This window comes from Spermophilus citellus (genome assembly GCF_964194105.1).
Source record: "Spermophilus citellus genome assembly, chromosome: 3".
NCBI classification, from domain to species: Eukaryota; Metazoa; Chordata; class Mammalia; order Rodentia; family Sciuridae; genus Spermophilus; species Spermophilus citellus.
In genome coordinates, this window is record NC_138184.1 from 215118255 (window position 1) to 215136190 (window position 17936).

Below are 17936 nucleotides of genomic sequence, written 5' to 3' on the forward strand. Positions count from 1 at the left end.
GGAAAGAGTATCAAGTCCTTGATAAGAAGTTGGGGGAAGAGATCCAAGATCTTATGAAGGGTCTACATACAGAGAAGAGGAGCAACAAACTAATAAAAATTTAAAAAAAAAACTTGGATTAGAAAAATCATACATACAATGAAAATTATCTATTGTCCAACTAGCCATTCTGTAAAGAGAAAAATTGAGGGACAGGGAGTAAAAGGTAGTTATATATATATGTTGTATTCTTTAGAACAAAATTCTGGGCTTTCAATTTTCCTAAATAAAACAACTACTTCATTTGAGCTATCACTGAGCCATCTTCTGGCCAATACTGTAGTACATCACGGTGGGCACCAAGGACACCCACAATGCTATCGTTTTTCTCACACTTCCCTCATCCATTGCTGCCATATTGGACAGACACCAAATGGGGAAGGCAACTGATAGAAGAACTATTTTTCCTCTCTCCATAACCTCCAAATCCAATCTTTTCCCATATTTTCTTTTTAATCCCCTTGCATTCATCAATAACACTGAGATTACTCTTTTTCACAGTGTCTTTTTTTTAAAAACAGGCTTTTTTAAAAAAAAAAAGGCTGACGTCAAACTCTTGGACCCATGGGATTGTCCTGCCTCAGCCTCCCAAGTAGCTGGGACTATAGTCATGCACAATCTCTTCTCTTTTTATTAACTGTTTTTAAAATTTGTGATTTTCTTTGTGCTCAGACATCTTCTATTCCTTTTCTACACATCAATCTGTCATCATAGCTTTTATTATTATCTACATATGCCAGTGACTCATAAACCTTACCTCCTGCCCATTCTTCTTTCTAACTTCCAACTCTATATTGTTGTTGAATATCTCCAATTGAGGGCCATCTCAAACATGATAGTTCTGTAATTAAATTCATCACCTCCCCTCTATTTCCAAATCACTCCTTTTCGATATTAATCACTTTTGCAAGGTAGAGGTCTGGTTTATTCAGTCTCCCCACCCCCACTCCCAACTCATGTCCAAAATCCAATCAATAACCATATTCTGTCAATTTGTTTAATTCAGTCTAATGTCTACCACCAACATTACTCTTGGTTCAGGTCACCTCTCTTATTCACAAAATAGAATTAAAATCAATCAACAGACAGATAGCATCTATTTCTTTCTTGCTTTTTCAACTGTGATGCCCCCCACTCTCTGGCTCAAATAAGTCTGACCGTGGTTTCCCAACGATTTCTTGTCTCTATGGCTAGAAGAGCTTCTTAAATTTCTTAAGTTGTTTCTATGCTTTCAATACTACTCCAGGACTGTGTGGTATTCCCTCCACACAGCAGTCAGGTATAATATATTCAGCTTAAACAGTCAATGTCCTCCAAACTCCCCTCATGACAAAACACTCCGAGTACAACCTGGTTCCCAGGAATCTGCAAGGTCTAGCTCTTGCCTGCCTCACAGGCCACATATCTTACTCGGCTCCCTCAATACAGTTTGTATGCTGCTGTGCTTTCTGTCTAGAAGACTCTCACTCACCTCGTAACCACCCCCTGCACACCTTTTTAAGTTAGATAACTCCTGTACCTGTCAGTTTAGTGCCCACCTCTTCCAGGAAACCATTTATTTAACCCCTTTCCAGTCTCTCCCATTCATGACTACACAGAGCTGGTATAAGGAGTACACTAGCTGGGAAGGTTTCCAAGGGCTAAATCTATAAGTGGAACTAAAATTCATATCACTGGGAACCTAAATGAAGTAAAGAAAATATGCTAGCTAAAATTCTTATTTAGCAGACTTTCTTTGAGGAGAGTACCACATGAGATGGTAGTGTTTGGGAAACAATGGGTAACATCTGGCATGCTAAGCAACATTCTAAGAAGGATGGTTTTTGTTAATGGTAGGCTTTAGGTTTGCTGACTGGGTAGTGCAATTTTGACTTATTTATTTGACTTAACAGATGAAAACACTGTGATTTAGAGAGATGCCAAAGGTCAACTATATCGAGACTGGCTTTGAAAGCAGATAGTCCAATTCCAATTCCAGCATTCACGTGATGTTATGGTTTAGATATGAGGTGTCCTCCAAAAACTCATGTATAAGACGATGCAAGAACATTCGAAAGTGAAATGACTGGATTCTGAAAGCCTTAACCCAATCAATGAATTAATCCCCTGACTGGAATAATTCAGTGGTAATTGCAGGCAAGTAGAATGTGGCTGGAGGAGGGGGGTTTCTAGGGGCATGCCTTTGGGGTATATATTTAGTGACCTGCTATTAGAGTCTGTCTCTCTCTCTCTCTCTCTCTCTCTCTCTCTCTCTCTCTCTCTCTCTCTCTCTCCCCCTGCTACCATGATATTCTGCCTCACCTCAAGTCCTGAGGAATGAATAGGGCCAGCTATGTGGACTGAGACCTTTGAAATAAACTTTTCCTCCTTGCTATTGTTCTTGTCAGGTCTTTTAGTTACAGTAGCAAAAAAAGTTGGCTAAAACACATGAATAACCATTAACTATGCTGCCCCCTGCATAGCTTAATGCCCTCCCACTCAAAATTAACAAAATAGAATTAAAATCAATCAACAGACAATAGCATCTATTTCTTTCTTGCCTCTTCAACTGTGATGCCCCCCTCTCTCTGGTTCAAATCAGTATGACCATGGTTTCCCAACATATCTAAAGTGCAGTGTCCAAATGTTGAAGAGACTTATGAGATTTTATTGACTGTATGTATTAGGGGATTAATAAATAACTGATTTAGAATACTTAGAGAGGGAATTTATTTTTCAATCCCAGGTGAATATCTAGGAGTCCAGTGATTCCAAGGTGGGATCTGAAATGGAGCCTCAAATTACTCACTTCTTGCCAGTCATGGTGGTGCCTCCTTAGACTCAAGAAGCTAAGGCAGGAGAATCCAGAGTTCAAAGCCAGCCTCAGCAATTTAGCAAGGCCCTAAGCAATTTGGCAAGACCCCGTCTCTAAATAAAACATAAATGGGGCTGGAAATGTGGCTCAGTATTTAAGCACCCCTGGGTTCAATCCCTGGTACAAAAAAAAAAAAAAAAAAAAAAAAAAAACAATTACTCACTTCTCTTGGTGATCTTGAGCCTCCTTCTCGAAACGTTGGCTTACATCTGAAATTAATCTGTCATTTAAAAAGAAAAGCATTTACATTAGGGATAGCATCAGACTAAATTGAATTACCTAAAACCATCCAACAATGACAGATACTGAGGCTACAGGAAAAAAAAAGTAAAGAAAGAAAGTTTACTGCTATTCTCAGTGCTTTGAAATCATCACATTAGATAATCTACAGACACATCAACTGATTCATTATCTCCACTTTCCATCCCCTGCTTCTCACTAATGAAATCACAGCATCTTTCAACAATAAGGCTCTCATACAGAAAATCAGAAATAGATAAGAAAGAGTCAGAGGAAAACTACAGAGAAGTTAAACCACCCAGCTGGGTTTTAAAATTTAAAAGTAGAAAATATAAACTTGAGAAATTGAAAATGTTGTAAGGATTATTCCAACAATAGAAAAAGTATTCTTTATAGAAGGATTCAGCAGCCCCTTACTTTAAGTGGGGAGGTCTCCTACGTGGTACACTTACATCATCTTCAACTACAGTAGGACGTGAAAGTGTAAGAATGAAGGAGATGAATAAGTGGAGTTGGGATGGGAAAGAACATACTAAGATCAAACGTCAGTGGTCATTGCCACACCATCTAGGTCACCAGCAATTGTAATATGTCAGTGAAATTAAGTGAATGCTGCGTAGAACTAAAATATCTCAATGCATTTACCCGTGTCAGCTTGAAAACACAGATAATGCATAGAGAATCACACATGGAAATGGAGAGGGACTCTTGAAAGTAAGCAGCAGAAAATCACTATTGGGTCCTTTCCTTTCTCCCAAATGTCAAATAAATGCACTATTAAGAATTTTCTTCTTTGTAGATAACACACCCTCGGGCTGCCACTTCCAGCCCCAGCCACACATTTACCCTGCACGAGCAAAAGCACTGACCAAGAAGCCCAGAGAAAAGACTGAGCGCTGGCTCCAGAGAACATTATTCATCCTAAGAGGTAACATAAAATTATTGCAATTGACACTTAGCAAACAACACAGTGAATTACGCTTAAAACTCTTTTTACTACTAATATGTTAATTATGTTGGAATTCCTGTTTTTTTAAAGGGCATTTTTTCCAAAAAGTTGGAAATGGAAACTGACACCCAGTCTTTGAAGACCAAACACCTACAATAAAGGAGGCGGCAGCAGGTGGCGCTCTCTTACCTTTTCTAGCTGCTCGATGCAGGCGGTGTGGACCACGATTTTACAGACTGCACACTTCCTCCTGAGAGCCGATTTCTACAGCATTCAATTCAAAATACAGGAAAGAAATGTTAACAGTCTGTGTGAAGACTTCCCTGGTATAAGAACTGTATATGTACACAAATGAAACACTGCCATTCTTTCATACCAAGTGAATTTGAAACTTCATCAAAATATTAAACATCAGGACAAACTTAATGGTCTTGTCTCACCAAGTAGTTCCACAGTGGCCTGGCTGGTCTCTCCCAAGTATAATAATCTCCCAATGTCATATGGAGCATATGATATGAATTGGGCACTTTATTCCATTACACTACTTCTAAGTTTGAAACCTAGCAATGTAGGCATTATTTTATCTCTTTAAAAAAATTGTCACATTTTCATTTGAGCAATTAATCTTTCTCATCTAGATTCTGATTTTCTGTTTGAGAGCCTTACTTAGTTCTGCATTCAAATCAAGCATTCATTTCCTACTGCCAGAAAGTCTATATTTCAAGGGGTCAATCACCTTAGGCTTCAGTTCCAGGTATAAATCTATACTAAGCTACTTGGATTTCTGCTCTTACCTTCAGGAGAGAGAACACAGTTCTAGTTTTTATACCCAAGAAATAATAATAATGATAGCAACCACAACAGCAAACTCAGCAAGGGCAGTTAATACAACACAGGGCTTGCCTCATGCCCTTATCAGTACTTCACAACAGCAACTCCCTTAACCCCCACAACTCTATGAAACAGGTACTATTCTTCCCAGGTTACAGATGAGAAGACTGAGGCCTGGGAAGGGACCTGCCCAAGGTCACCTAATTAAGGGGATAGCAGAGCCAGACTGTCTGACTCCTAAGCATTACTCAATTTGGCCTCTCTGACAATTGGTAGTGTTTAAATTCACAGTAAAAAGCTTTTTAAGGTTTATCTTTTCTCTAATAATAAAGAGCTGTGGGGAGAGATGAACAGGGGCTCTACATTTCGTCACTACCAGGGTCCTGTAGCATTTAAAGTGGGAACGCTGAGATCTCTGCAAGGACATCTGAGTCCGTACTTTTGAGTTTGCGAACTAGAAGAAACTTCTTACAAACAACCTATCTGCCAACAGTCCATCAAAACCACCAAGTGTGAAAGGCGGTCCCTTTCCTTTTAGAAGGCACCAGAATAGACTATGAGCAACTCCCCCAACGCCCCGTCTGATGAGTGGCTGCCTCTGCTGGGGTGTCATATTGGAGGTGACTTTGGTAGTGGGGTAGGAAGGAGCCCAATCCTGGTGCTGCCCAAGGAGACTGGAGGGACTGCAGATAGCCACCTTGGAAGGGGCAGCAAAAGGAAAGAAACTGCCCCCTCCTGGTTCCTTGATGGTTCCAGTTATTCAACATGGGGGTGTGGGGGTGGACTCCTGTTGGTACCAGTGATGACAGTGTTATCAGCTCAGCTATCAAAGAAACAACTAAAGCACTGTTTTACCACAACAAGGAAAACTCTGGAATGTATTCACTGACTGAAGTTAATTGATCCTGTTGGTGGATGCTTTGATCACTCTTTCCTGTTCCTAAAGAGAGAACATGGTCTTCAATGTTGAATGAATTTGACAATCAATTGATTCTACAAGTAACAAAGGATAAGGGAAACTAAAACAACTAGTAACACTACTGAAAACTGTCTTGCTCTACTCCTAAACACAGCAGAAGAGAAGCAGGAGGAGAAGGTGGGGGGAAGAGGGAGAGGAGGAGGAAGAGGAGGACGCACACTACAAGAGAATTCGAAGCAGTAGTCACAGCAGTAACAGAAGCAGCAGCAGCAACAGTAATAAAATTTGACCTTGTAAATTTTCATGAGAGGAATGGCCGCAGACAAGTGCCTGGGCTCTCCTGTTTCCTGTGCATATCCTGGTAGGATTTGCTTTAGTGCCACCTGCAGAAAACCCTTGGGGCATTTGAGTCCCACTAACAGAGTTACAGAGATGCCAGGGAAACTGGAGTTGGTTCTAGGCAGCTTCTTGCCATCCACAACACCCCTAGATAACACTGCACACAAGCAAAGCAGGCCACTGCAGGTGAGCTACCCCTTAGGCGCTATGATTTAAGGTGTCTGAAAAGCCTCCTTTCTAGTCCATACCCCCAACCTGGGTCTAGCTTTGTGCCTGATATCAAGCTCTTCATTAAGCTCTTTGGAGCTCCAGGGCTTCTGGAGGCGTCTTAGGAGTCATTGAGGAGGATGGGAAAAGAAATACAGTGGGCTCAGGAAGCCTGTGAACTCAATAAACCCAGAACACCTCTTCCTTTCTTTGTTTTCCACATCAGGATTCTGGGTCAAAATCCCTATTAGATAAGGGATCTGGGATACTGGAGTTTAAGAGCCACTGCCTCAAGATATGCCATCACTCAGCTTTCTGGGATGACATGTAAATACGCTAACGTCATTCATCGTGAACAATTCAAGAGCGACTATCTATGGCTGACAACATAGGAAATAAAGTGCTGTATGTGACAAAACTAATTTTAATTAAATAATATTGAATTCTGAAAGACCCTCTTAAAATATATCACATGCTTCTGCGCCTCCTGAGGCAGCAAATATTGACCGCAATCTGAATTCTTCTTCAAAGTCCAGTCATTTTTCTTTCCTCTCCTACCATCTGACAAAAGACCCTTTCAAATCATTGTTCCTGTCTTTGTTGCCCAGGATTTCCTAAATGACAGCTACTAGGCAGCTTGTGATCTGAAAATCAGATAATTAAATTTTATAAACATATACAAAATTAAGTGAATAAATTCTGAGTGAAGGCCCAAGTTTTTTTCCCATACTAGTAAAGAACGTGGACTATAGTTCCTCAACTGACAACAATTGCTTCAATGGATCCAAAGGCAACTGCTGACTTTTGGTTTTGACTATGTTTCAATTGGCTAAGGCTATCTGAAGTGGCTAGATAATAAGCTTTTGAGCAGAACTTGCTCCAAACATGTAGAATTTTGTGCTTGGTTATGTTACAATTTTTGTTTTGAAAATTTTATCTAAATACGGGGAATACAACATGAAGCATACTCTATTCTAAATACTTTCACTAATTCCCTTTTTTCCTAAATAACTCGTACTTAAGCCAGCTCGTCCTTCACTATGAAAGGTGATGAATTAAATCAAGTCATTAACAAATCATCCCGTAGGTTATTCTTCATATTGGGACACAGTTGTTACAGAACCTAGCACAAAAACATAATTGAAAACAGAAACATTATCTGAGACACTAAGTCCATGTTCAAAAATTAAAATTGTAAAAATGTATTAATTTGTTCTCATCAGTGAATTTAAAGGTCATTTGGGCTTTCTACTTCAAATTTCAAATAGAGTAACCTCAGTGCCCTTAATAAGGGTTTCTTGATGTGATCAGTGTTGGTATTCAAAATAAACCCATTAATCTGTGTGTGTGTGTGCGCGCATGTGTGTATGCTTTTATAGCATATTTGTAGAAACTAAGAATAGATCACATCCCATCTGTTATGGTTTGGATATGAGGTGTCTCTCAAAAGCCTCTGTTAATACAGAAATGTTAAGAAGTAAAGTGATTGGATTGTGAAAGCTGTAACCTAATCTGTCCATCCTAGTTTGAATGGACTGTTGACTAGGTGTTAACTGTGGGTTGGTAGGTGTGGCTGGAGGAGGTGGATGGGGGGGGGGGAGTACGCCCTGAAAAGCTTGTTCTTCTGGGTGCCCTTTCCTTTCCTCTCTGTCTCTGCTTTCTGGCTGTCATGAAGTGAGTCATTTTCCTCCAACATGCCCTTCTGCCATGATGTTCTGCCTCATCTTGGGCTTAGAGCCACATACTTGGCCAGCCATGGATTAAACCTCTGGAAACATAAGCCAAAATAAACTTCTCCTCCTCTAAGTTGCTCTTGTAGGCTATTTCGGTCACAGCGATGAAAACCATCACATCTCACTTTTATCTGCTAAAATCATGATGGGCCTTTACTTAAATAATTACATGAAAGGGGCTGGGAGATAGCTCAGTGACAGAGCCCTTGCCTAGTGGTGCCTAGTCCCCCAGCAATCCCCGAAATAACCATAAAACAAGATGGTATGCTATGTTTGAGCCTGGCAGGCCTGGTCTAGCGGCCGTACCGTGGCTAGAAGAGGAAACACACTTAAAGTTCTGGCTTGGCCCTTTATCATTTTCCATACTACAGGAACGGCTGGCCTTCCAAGCAGGGGCAGCTCCTCACCAAACTGCTGCTCCTATCAAGCAAGGAAGCAAAATTACCACAGATTTAGAGCCCTGGAGCTGGGGGTAGCAGTTCCAAGGACAGAAAGATGAGAGGCAATCAGTGGCCACAGGACAGGGTTTCATATCTCTCCCAACCACAACCTCTGGCTATAGGACAGTGATCTTTAATTCCCTTGAGCAAGAGAGATGATTTCTGCTAAGTTATAATGAATTTCTGGTGGAAGTAGAATCTGATAGAGGGAAAAAGGAAGGTGAGGAAAGGAGAAAGGGAAGGAGGAGAAAAAGAAGGAGGGGGAAAATAAAAATGGAAAGAAAGGAGAGGAAGGAAGAGAAACAGGAGGAGAGGGGGAATGGCAGGATGGGTTGAGAGGGACGGGAAGGACATGAAGACTTCAGGACTGTGATAAGTTGCTTTCATAGGTCTGTGGTTATGAAAGGATCCTGCCTTCTTGCATCCCAGGGTAACTGGAATTCAGTGTTTATTGGCCCCAACAGTGTGCTGTTTGACCCCAAGGAGCAGGTAAGACAAGGCTAGCTAGTCCCTTCCCAACAAGGTACACACCAAACCTTTCCTCTCCTTAAACAGAGGGCAGATTATCTTACGTGCTGACCACATATCTCCTGCTGTAGCCTTAAGAACACCCCTCACCCAACCACCAGGTTTAACCACCAGAAATCAGGAGTCTTTGTGGCCACCCATTGATTTCCCTGGCTCAGGAGGGTGCAGAGGCCAGAACCCGCTCCTACCTCCCAAAATACCAGGGTTAAGTTTGGACTCACAGCTTATCACTTTAGACAGAGACACCAGAGTGAAGCCCCCAGACCTAATGCAGGGAATTGCTGCTTCTACTGAGTTCTGTAAGCCAGGAGGCCACACAGGGAGAAGCAGGGAGGGAGCTTCAGAGGGGCTCTTAGGGGAAGTTTCTGCTGAAGCTGAAAAAGCCCAGGGAAGGGGAACTCTGGGGAGGCTGGGGGATAAGCTTCCCTGAGCCCCTCCTCACTGATTTCTCAGCCCCTTGGCCTTCCTAGATCAGAAGGTTCTCCCTTCAGACCACCAGGCTCAGCCACAGGGGCACTCTGGTGAGAGGGCAGGAGCAGGGCAGTGCAGCCCAGGAGGCTGGCCTCCTCCAGATTCTCTCTCTGAGGGTGGGGCTAAGGGAATGCTTGGTGAATGGCAGGACAGGAAACTTCCTAGCTTTTAGAATGTCAGGAATTTGGAGTCCTTTAGGTGAGGACTGCCTCTCTGGGCAACAAAAACAAGAACATTTTTTTTGCTGTATAATCCAAGGTAAATGAAAACAAGAGTTCTTTGATTTATTTAAAACCTCATTAGAAGAAATGACAAGCATACTTGGCAAGTCCTGCTTCTCTGGGGAGCCTGGGATGCAATCTGTAAATTGGTATTAGGAAAAATGGAGAATGACATTATCTGAAAGTTTCATGAGTAAGACTTCAGAGCCAAAGTCCAGCCTCCACTGTCCCTTATCTGGCTCCTCTTTTCTCCCAGCAGAACATAGAATGTTTTAAGAAACCAGCCTCTACCTCAGAGCAAAGCCTGTCCAAGGAAGGGGGCGTGACCCTTGTCCTTGGAAAGACCCACAGAGCACTCCTAGGCACATACCCACCCTGCTGAGTTGTTTATCAGTAAATAACAGGAGAAATCTGCAGAGCCAGGTGTCCCTGACTCAGTCAGGCTAGGTGAGGACACATAGTAACCCACTAGCAACCACCAATCAGCATGAGACAGGGAAATACCTGGGATGCCAGATGACCCCCCAGGAGTTTATGGTGGTTGATAACATGTTGAGAAACCATGTAGTTCAGCACGTACATGCCTTGTGAATTAAATGAATCAGTTCAAACGAATTCCCCTCTTGTACTAACCAATCACCCCTACCCAACTTGTTCCCACCAGTGAATGTGCTAATCATGTTTTAGAGTTGTTATTTGATTTTCCCGCAGTGTATGATGATTTGCTAAGAGATGCTATGATGTATGTGAAGTCCCTGCCTCCCCCAAAGAGTGTATAAAACTGCTGCAAACCCTGGGCTCAGGGCCTCTCAGCATCACCAGTCACTGTGTGCACGTGGAGGACGGAGCTAGCTTGCAATAAATACCTCTTTGCTGCTAACATCGATCTTGGTCTCTGGTGGTCTTTTGGGGGTCCTGAATTCGAGCATAACAGTTTCACATAAGTCAGGAGGGTAGCCAGCTGAGGTCCCAGCACATGCCTACTGGACATCCTGGGATTTTACCAGTTCTGTTCAGAGCAACAGAATCTCATGATCTTAGACCAAGGAACCAAGATGCACATATCTGGAGGAGTCTGTGACCCAAGGAAAACTCGGAGATTTCCTTAGAAGGTTGACTTCAGTAGAATGGCACTTGTGGAGGGTCCTATCTCTCAGCCTGGAAAGGAAGGCTTTATTTGTGAAGACCCATGTGTTGGTAAAAATGTGACCTCTGTACAGACAAGGCCCTGGTAAGGGCTGAATCCCTCTGAGATGGTATTCCACCATCAACATCCTAGATTATAAATGATGCCAAAAGTATCACAGAATATCTGAAAGGAAAAAATAGCAGAGACTTCTGGAAAATGGGTGGGGGAATGTGTGCACCAAAATCCTTATGCCAGGCTCCAATGTGTATCAACACATCTGTGCGGCAGCTACCTGAATCAGGATGGTGTGACCTACAGTCACACACACACAGAGAATTTCTCATGTGGCTGGAACAATCTGTGAACCACCAGCTTTTTCAGAATATATTTGTGGAAATGTATTCTGGAAAGGGTCAACAGATCATTCTAACATCACTCCAGGTAGAAGGCAGAGGAGAACGCTCTGTCTTGGGAGAAGCTGGCAAAATGTTAGGAGAGAGCTGCACGTGGTGAAATGTTAAAGAAACAGCTCAGACAATAAAAGGTATAATTTAGAGGAGAGTAAGATTGCAGAGGCTGAGTCAGTAAGAAAGGCCTCAAGGAGAAATCCAATTCCTAAATTTAGCCTTAAAAGATGTATACGTTTGAAAAATCAAAGACATTCCAGCAGAAAGATCAAAAGTTATCATTATTTAACAGGCACTGATGCCTTCTGAAAGGAACTGAGCCTGGCTTCAGTAAGTGAGGTGGGCACAGAGCTGCCGGGCTCATGGGTGTCCACTTGCACAAGTTATATTTTGCACAAGGTTTGGTGTTTGAGTTTGATCACGTGCACTTAGTTGGGGGATCGGGCACAATGGGTGTCCACAGATGTGCACAGTGGGTTTGCTGTGTCATAAGGGGTTGCCATAGAACTAGCAAAGCAGAACTATTTCTAAGACACCCAGGTGTTTAAAAAAAAAAAAATCTTAGCATTACAAGATGGTGGAGATTCTGCTGTGTTTTTCCACACAGCTGTAATCCAACACCAAGTTCAGTACCTGACACAGATATTCTGGAAGAAGAAGGAAAGGAGAAGGGAAAAATGGTGGTCTTGGAGACATTAGGAGACAAAATCCCCACTAGTACATGGGTTTCTCATAATGGACAATCCTGCAAGAAGTAATAATTACGCTGTCTGAGGAACACAAGATCTCTACAGACCACAGGGGAAACAGGGTAGGGGCTCCACTGCTGTGGGGCAACTATTTCATCTGACAAATCACATGTCCTCTGGGGAGCCCCAGGAAGACCTGATGGGGGGCCAGGCTGCAGAGGACTGAGGGCTTCCATTGTGGGTAGAGCAAGAAGTGACTGTGCTACTGCTGCTCATAGGAGGCCACATGTATCTGTTAGTCCCTCAAAACTTGGAAGGCTTATTGGGGCAACAATGGGGCTGGGAGGCAGAGGAAACAGCTGGAACTGGGCCAGAAGGCAGCCAGCCTTCCCCAGGAGAAGACCCTAGTGGGGTGATGCAGATGAGGCTGTAAGGTAGACAGGGATAGGGTCCCTCAAGGCCCTACATCTGGACTTTAAAAACTACAAATTTTAACTTAATGGGTAACAAGGGACCCATAGAGGTTTTGAGACTAATAATGCCACAGATAATCATTTAATTTGGTAAGAGCCTGCAGCACTATCTCAAAGCACAAGGAAGGAGATGAGAGAAAGTGAGCTAAGCAATTTATTAATTCAGTCAACTAATAAAATTGAGTCCCTACTAGGTGGCAGACTTCCAGGCACTGGGGACATAGCAGCAAATATATATTTATGTATATATACACATCACAGAGCATTGTTTACCTGAGAGAGGTGGCAGACAATAATCAAAATAGGCAAGTATAATACATAACATGTTGGTCTGGGGTTGTGGCTCAGTGGTAGAGTGCTCGGCTAACAGGCATGGGGCACTGGGTTCGATTCTCAGCACCACATAAATATAAAATAAAGATATTGTGTTCACCTAAAACTAAAAATTAAGTGTTATATATATATATATATATATATATATATATATATATATATATATACACACACACACACATATACACACACACACACACACACATATATATATATATATATATATATATATATATATATATCATGTTGATGGAAATAAGTGTTAAAGGGAAATTTACAGATAGAAAGGGAGATGAGATGGGGCTCACGATCTCAAAGGCAAGTGGTCATCTGGCCCTGTTGCTTTGGTGTGATGACACAGTACAGTATGGTGGGAGTACATGGAGGAGAGGTCTATTCAGCTAGGAAGAAAAGTGATGACAAGAAGTGGTGGTGTCTCAATGTCCCCTTTAAGGACCTGCTCCCAATGACCAGACCACCTCCCGCCAGGCCCCAATTCCTAAAGGTTCCACTGCCTTCCGATAGTACCACAGGCTAAGGATCAAGCCTTTAGCACAAGGGCCTTTGGGGAATATTTCAAGCCAGAACTATAGCAGGGACTGAGTGCACACCCCTCTTTCCAATCCCACACAGGTGTTTTCCAAGGTCAATGAATGTCTCACACTTTGGTCTTGGGTCTTTCAGTAGATTAATTAATACTATCAAGGTTGCTTTCGATCCTACACTCTGGCTGCAGGTGTTGACCTGCTGACAGCATACACCTCAGTTTCCTACTGGACTACGGCTGGAATTGTCTCTGAGTGCTGTAATAAAAGCCATTTAATACGCTCTTCCAACAGTGTGTTTTGTTCTTTTCTAAGGAACACATCCTCTGAAACTCTGCATGTGAAGTGTTTGTGTTCCTAGAGACACTTTTGAGTAACCTCAGATATGCACATAAATCTTGCAGCTAAGCCAAGGCCACACTGGAGCTGATACAAAGAAAGGTCAACTCATTGGTCCCTAAGAGACACACAGAGAGAAGAAGAAAACTGCCTCCCTGGCATTGTTTGGACACAAATGAAAAGTGTTATAATTCCCCAACTGCCAGTATATTTTATATTTTGCATTCAAAGAGAGGGGAAATAAAAGAAGCCAAAATCTTGCAGCAGAAAGCCAAGGGAAGTAGAAGACTTTGTGCACTGAATATGAGAGCCAGAAAAATACAAGAAACCTTTCTCCCTCCTGAAAAGCAACCACTGGGACTCACCTGAGAAGCAATTTGGTAAAACACACTGCTAGAATCATGTTGACTCAAAGCTAGAATTGAATGTTTATTTTTTTATTTGGTTTAATTTTTTTTTACAGGGGAAAACATGATAGGTAGAATTTTGTACTGCATAACAACATTTTGGTCAAAGCCAGACTTCATGCATATCTGAAGTAACATACCATACAGCCTAGGCGTGTAAAAGGCCAGATTGTCTAGGTTTGTGCAAGTATACGATGATGTATTTCTTAGAAGACATCCCATAATTAAGCAGCAAAGTATTGTGCCAGATTTCACTTTCAGCTGAAAGCTACTACAAGAATCTTAAGAGAGGTCTAAGTATTAGAACTTAATTGAGCAAGTACTGCTAACACATCTAAGAAATCTACATAAAATTCAGGTGCAGTTATTTAGACACAGAACATACTGGAGTATGGGGAATGGCCTGAAAAATTGCTAAATGTTGGTACAAGCTGAATGAAATGATCCTAAAACTCCGATTGTCTGAGATGGTCAAATGTATGACGTCCAGTGTCCTCTCCACTGGACGATTGCTTCTCTGCTCGCCCATTCCTTCATCTTCTCCAGAATGGTCATGATGTATTAGAAAGGGATCTCAGTCAACAAACTCAAAACTTCAAAAATCTGTCATTCTATTTCTTCTTCCTGGCTCTCATTTTACCCAAGAACACTTCATGTTGCCATGTGAGTATTAACCATCTACCGGTTGCCATCAGCTCTTCCTTCTCCCCGTCCTCTCTGACCTGCTTGTGGTTTCCTTCCTTTTTCACATTTGCTTCTCTTTACTTCTCCACACAGAAGCCAGCAGGTCCAGTCACGAGTTTCAGTACACGTGCTGCCGTCTTCCCGTCTCTGGTTCTTTCCAACTGCTCTTGTGGCTGCTGCATGTTAGATCTTAAGCCTCTCTCCAAAGTTTTATTTTGTATTAACAGATCAAAGTTGCCATACATATTACAGAAGGTTAGCAGAAGAGTGGATATGTGTGCAAAAAAAAGTATGTAAATATGATTACTAGTACACAGACAATCATAAATAGAAATTCACAATTAGAGACCTACACATACAAATGAATGGGCATCTACACATTTTAAGCAGACAGGTAGGAGTGAGGATGGGCTGGAAATACTACAGAAGCCACAACGAAGGCAAGTTAACAGGAACTGGGGTCTCAGAGGTTGTCTCAATGGCTCTCTCCAGTTCTGAAGTAGTATATCTTGGGCACAGCAGAGAGTTGAGGCTTAATGGAACTAGAAGATGCCAAACTTTGCCTTTTAACTCCAGCTGGTATGAAAGCACCATTTAAGCCATCTTACTTGTATAATGAGTCTGAATGTTCTCATTGTCAGCTTACTTTGTGGAAATAGATGAATTTTTTAAAACAACAACTAAATATTTCTAACCTACACTTTAGAGGTACTTGTTTTCATATGAGATATTATATTTACTTTAGAACCCATACCAGCAGTGGTAAGCTAGCTCTCCTTTCATTGCTGTTTTCCTTGTTTGCAGCTATTGGTTATGTAATTAAGACAGGGCTTCCCCAGCCAGTTTCACCCGAGAAGAATCATCATTTCAGTCACCCTTCATTGTATCTCCAGTTGAAATGCTGTTTTCACCGATGTACACACATCGCCACCCATATTGTTTTTCAGTGAGGACACCGTCACCATAGTTCACTAGGTGGCTGGCAGTATGATGTCCATGGTTCCTAGCCAGGTCAGGTACTCTTCAACCTCTTGGGGCTAAGGCAACTGAGACCCTGTGATACTGAGCAACTTGCTCAAGAAGAAGAGCTAAGAGTGGAATCTGGGTTTCTACTGATGACAACTTACTTTCCCTCTTATTTTCTTTGTCTTATTTTCAGTGTTGGCTTATGGGACCAATACTGATAAGAACCCATAAGATATGTGATATCTGACACCTTTGCTTTATTTGGTCTCATGAGAACCCCATGGAAATGGACCAATGACAACCATACTGTGACCACCCACGAAAAGATGGTAAAAAGCAGTCTCTGTTCTTCATGAGGATCAAATAAAATGGGCTTCAGAAGATGTAGTACTGGCCAAGAGTGCTTTACCCCCATAACAGTCTGCTAGTAGTGAGTAGGAAATCGCCCTCTCAAGAGCCTCAGAAATAAGGCAGGAATTCAAATGCCCTTGGACTATCAATATCTAAATGGCAGAGTCCACCTGGTGACAATGTCTCAGTGTGTACATGTCTCTTTCTCAGCAATCACATTATTGAACTCATGTATTCTTTCAGTGAAAAGTCACAAGACGACTATTCAGTGTAGCTATTTGTTCTCAGTGCTGCAGGTTCAAGAGTTTAAAATAGGCAAAGTCCCAGCCAATGTGGAGATTGTGTTCCAGTGGTAGAGACAAGTAAATAAGAGGGCAAATATTTTTTTTAAATAATATGATAGAAGCTGTTGGGTTGGATCCTCAGCACCACATAAAAATAAATACATAAAATAAAGGTATTATGTCCAACTATGAAAAAATATTTTTAAAAATGATAGAAAGTGATGTGTGCCATAAAGAGTAGAGAGAACAGGGTCAGGGTCAGGGGACAGCCTGACCTTGGTGGCTGGTTGCTTCACTGCATGAGCTCTGTCTTAGGTTTTCCTCAATGAGACACAGTAGGTGATTCTAAGACTCCAAATCTAGTATTCTGGGTTTCCTTCTGGGGTTTAGTTCATGGAACCACTTTCATTCCAAGAGGAATGATTCTAGTGGCTAATATTTATTGAGTGCTTATGATCTGCCAAGCTAATGACTCTTCCGTATGCATTGTCTCAATCAACTGTCAATCATGAGAAGCAAGTTGCTACTCACATTTTACCAATAGGAAATTTAGGTCAAGAGGTGAAAACAATGACTGATGTCATACATCTGAGACCCTGGATACAAAGCTAGATCATTTGATTCCAAAGTCCACCTACTTCATCAAATACCCACCCCTCCTTCAATAAAAATATGAAGGCAAGGTTTCCGTTTCCTTGTGTTTTTAAATCCTTTCCTTCTGAAATATGTTTCTGCTTGGACTATGAGGCAGGAAGCAACTACAACAAAAAGCTCCTAGGAAAACAGAGACAGGGTCAACTTTAGAGGTCATAGAAATTTTGAGTAACTGCTAATGCAAACAATGGTTTGACAAGATTGCATGCCCCTGAGCAACAAGAATACTGCTTAAAATCTACTATTGTGGGTTATTGGCTTTGGGAAACATGAGCAGAAGGGAAAGAAAGTGTTTCTATGCACCTGGGCATTACCTAGGTGACATGCAAACTCTATGCTGAATAGGATGCAAATTATCTTTATTATTAAGTAACAGGACCATATAATATTAAATAACAATAGAACTGCTTCAAACAAACACGCACGCCCACTTACAAACACAAATGAACACAAATGCAGCATCAGCCTAAAATTGTCATTACAGAAGATATATCTCTTCATCTTCAATATTCTCTCAGATGCTCAAACTCTTAAGAAGAAAATACACACACACACACACACACACACACACACACACACACACGCACACTTTTGGCTCAATGTAAAAAAAGAAACGATAAAGCTTTGGCTGGTGACTAAACCGTGGTGACTCTTCTTCCCTTTACCTTTGGGTAGACATGAACTGCCTGCTCTAACTGTCCCCCAGGATTGTTGCTAGGGAACCGAGATGAGTATGAGTCCTAGGGAAACTGCAAAGAAATGTGTGAGCGTTTCTCAAGTAGTTTTCCACTGGACATTGAAATCCCATGAAATGTCAAGGGCTCTTCTGAGAGGGAAATAATGGGTTCTGCAATCCTCCCCACCACTCAGGAAAAAAAAAATTGGAAGTCCTGTATACTTAAAT

General features: G+C 41.8%; 1 protein-coding gene across 2 annotated transcripts in view; it reads right to left on the reverse strand.

Moving 5' to 3' along the window:
- Nucleotides 1-17936, reverse strand: part of DGKI (diacylglycerol kinase iota) — a gene marked incomplete at its 5' end in the record, with an annotated part of 420328 nt that overhangs the window by 239226 nt on the left and 163166 nt on the right. For both annotated transcript variants that reach the window (XM_081286431.1, XM_081286430.1), the window contains 2 exons: nt 3057-3113; nt 4272-4346. In XM_081286431.1, the coding sequence (XP_081142557.1) occupies nt 3057-3113; nt 4272-4346 (132 nt within the window). The remainder of the gene's footprint in view (nt 1-3056; nt 3114-4271; nt 4347-17936) is intronic.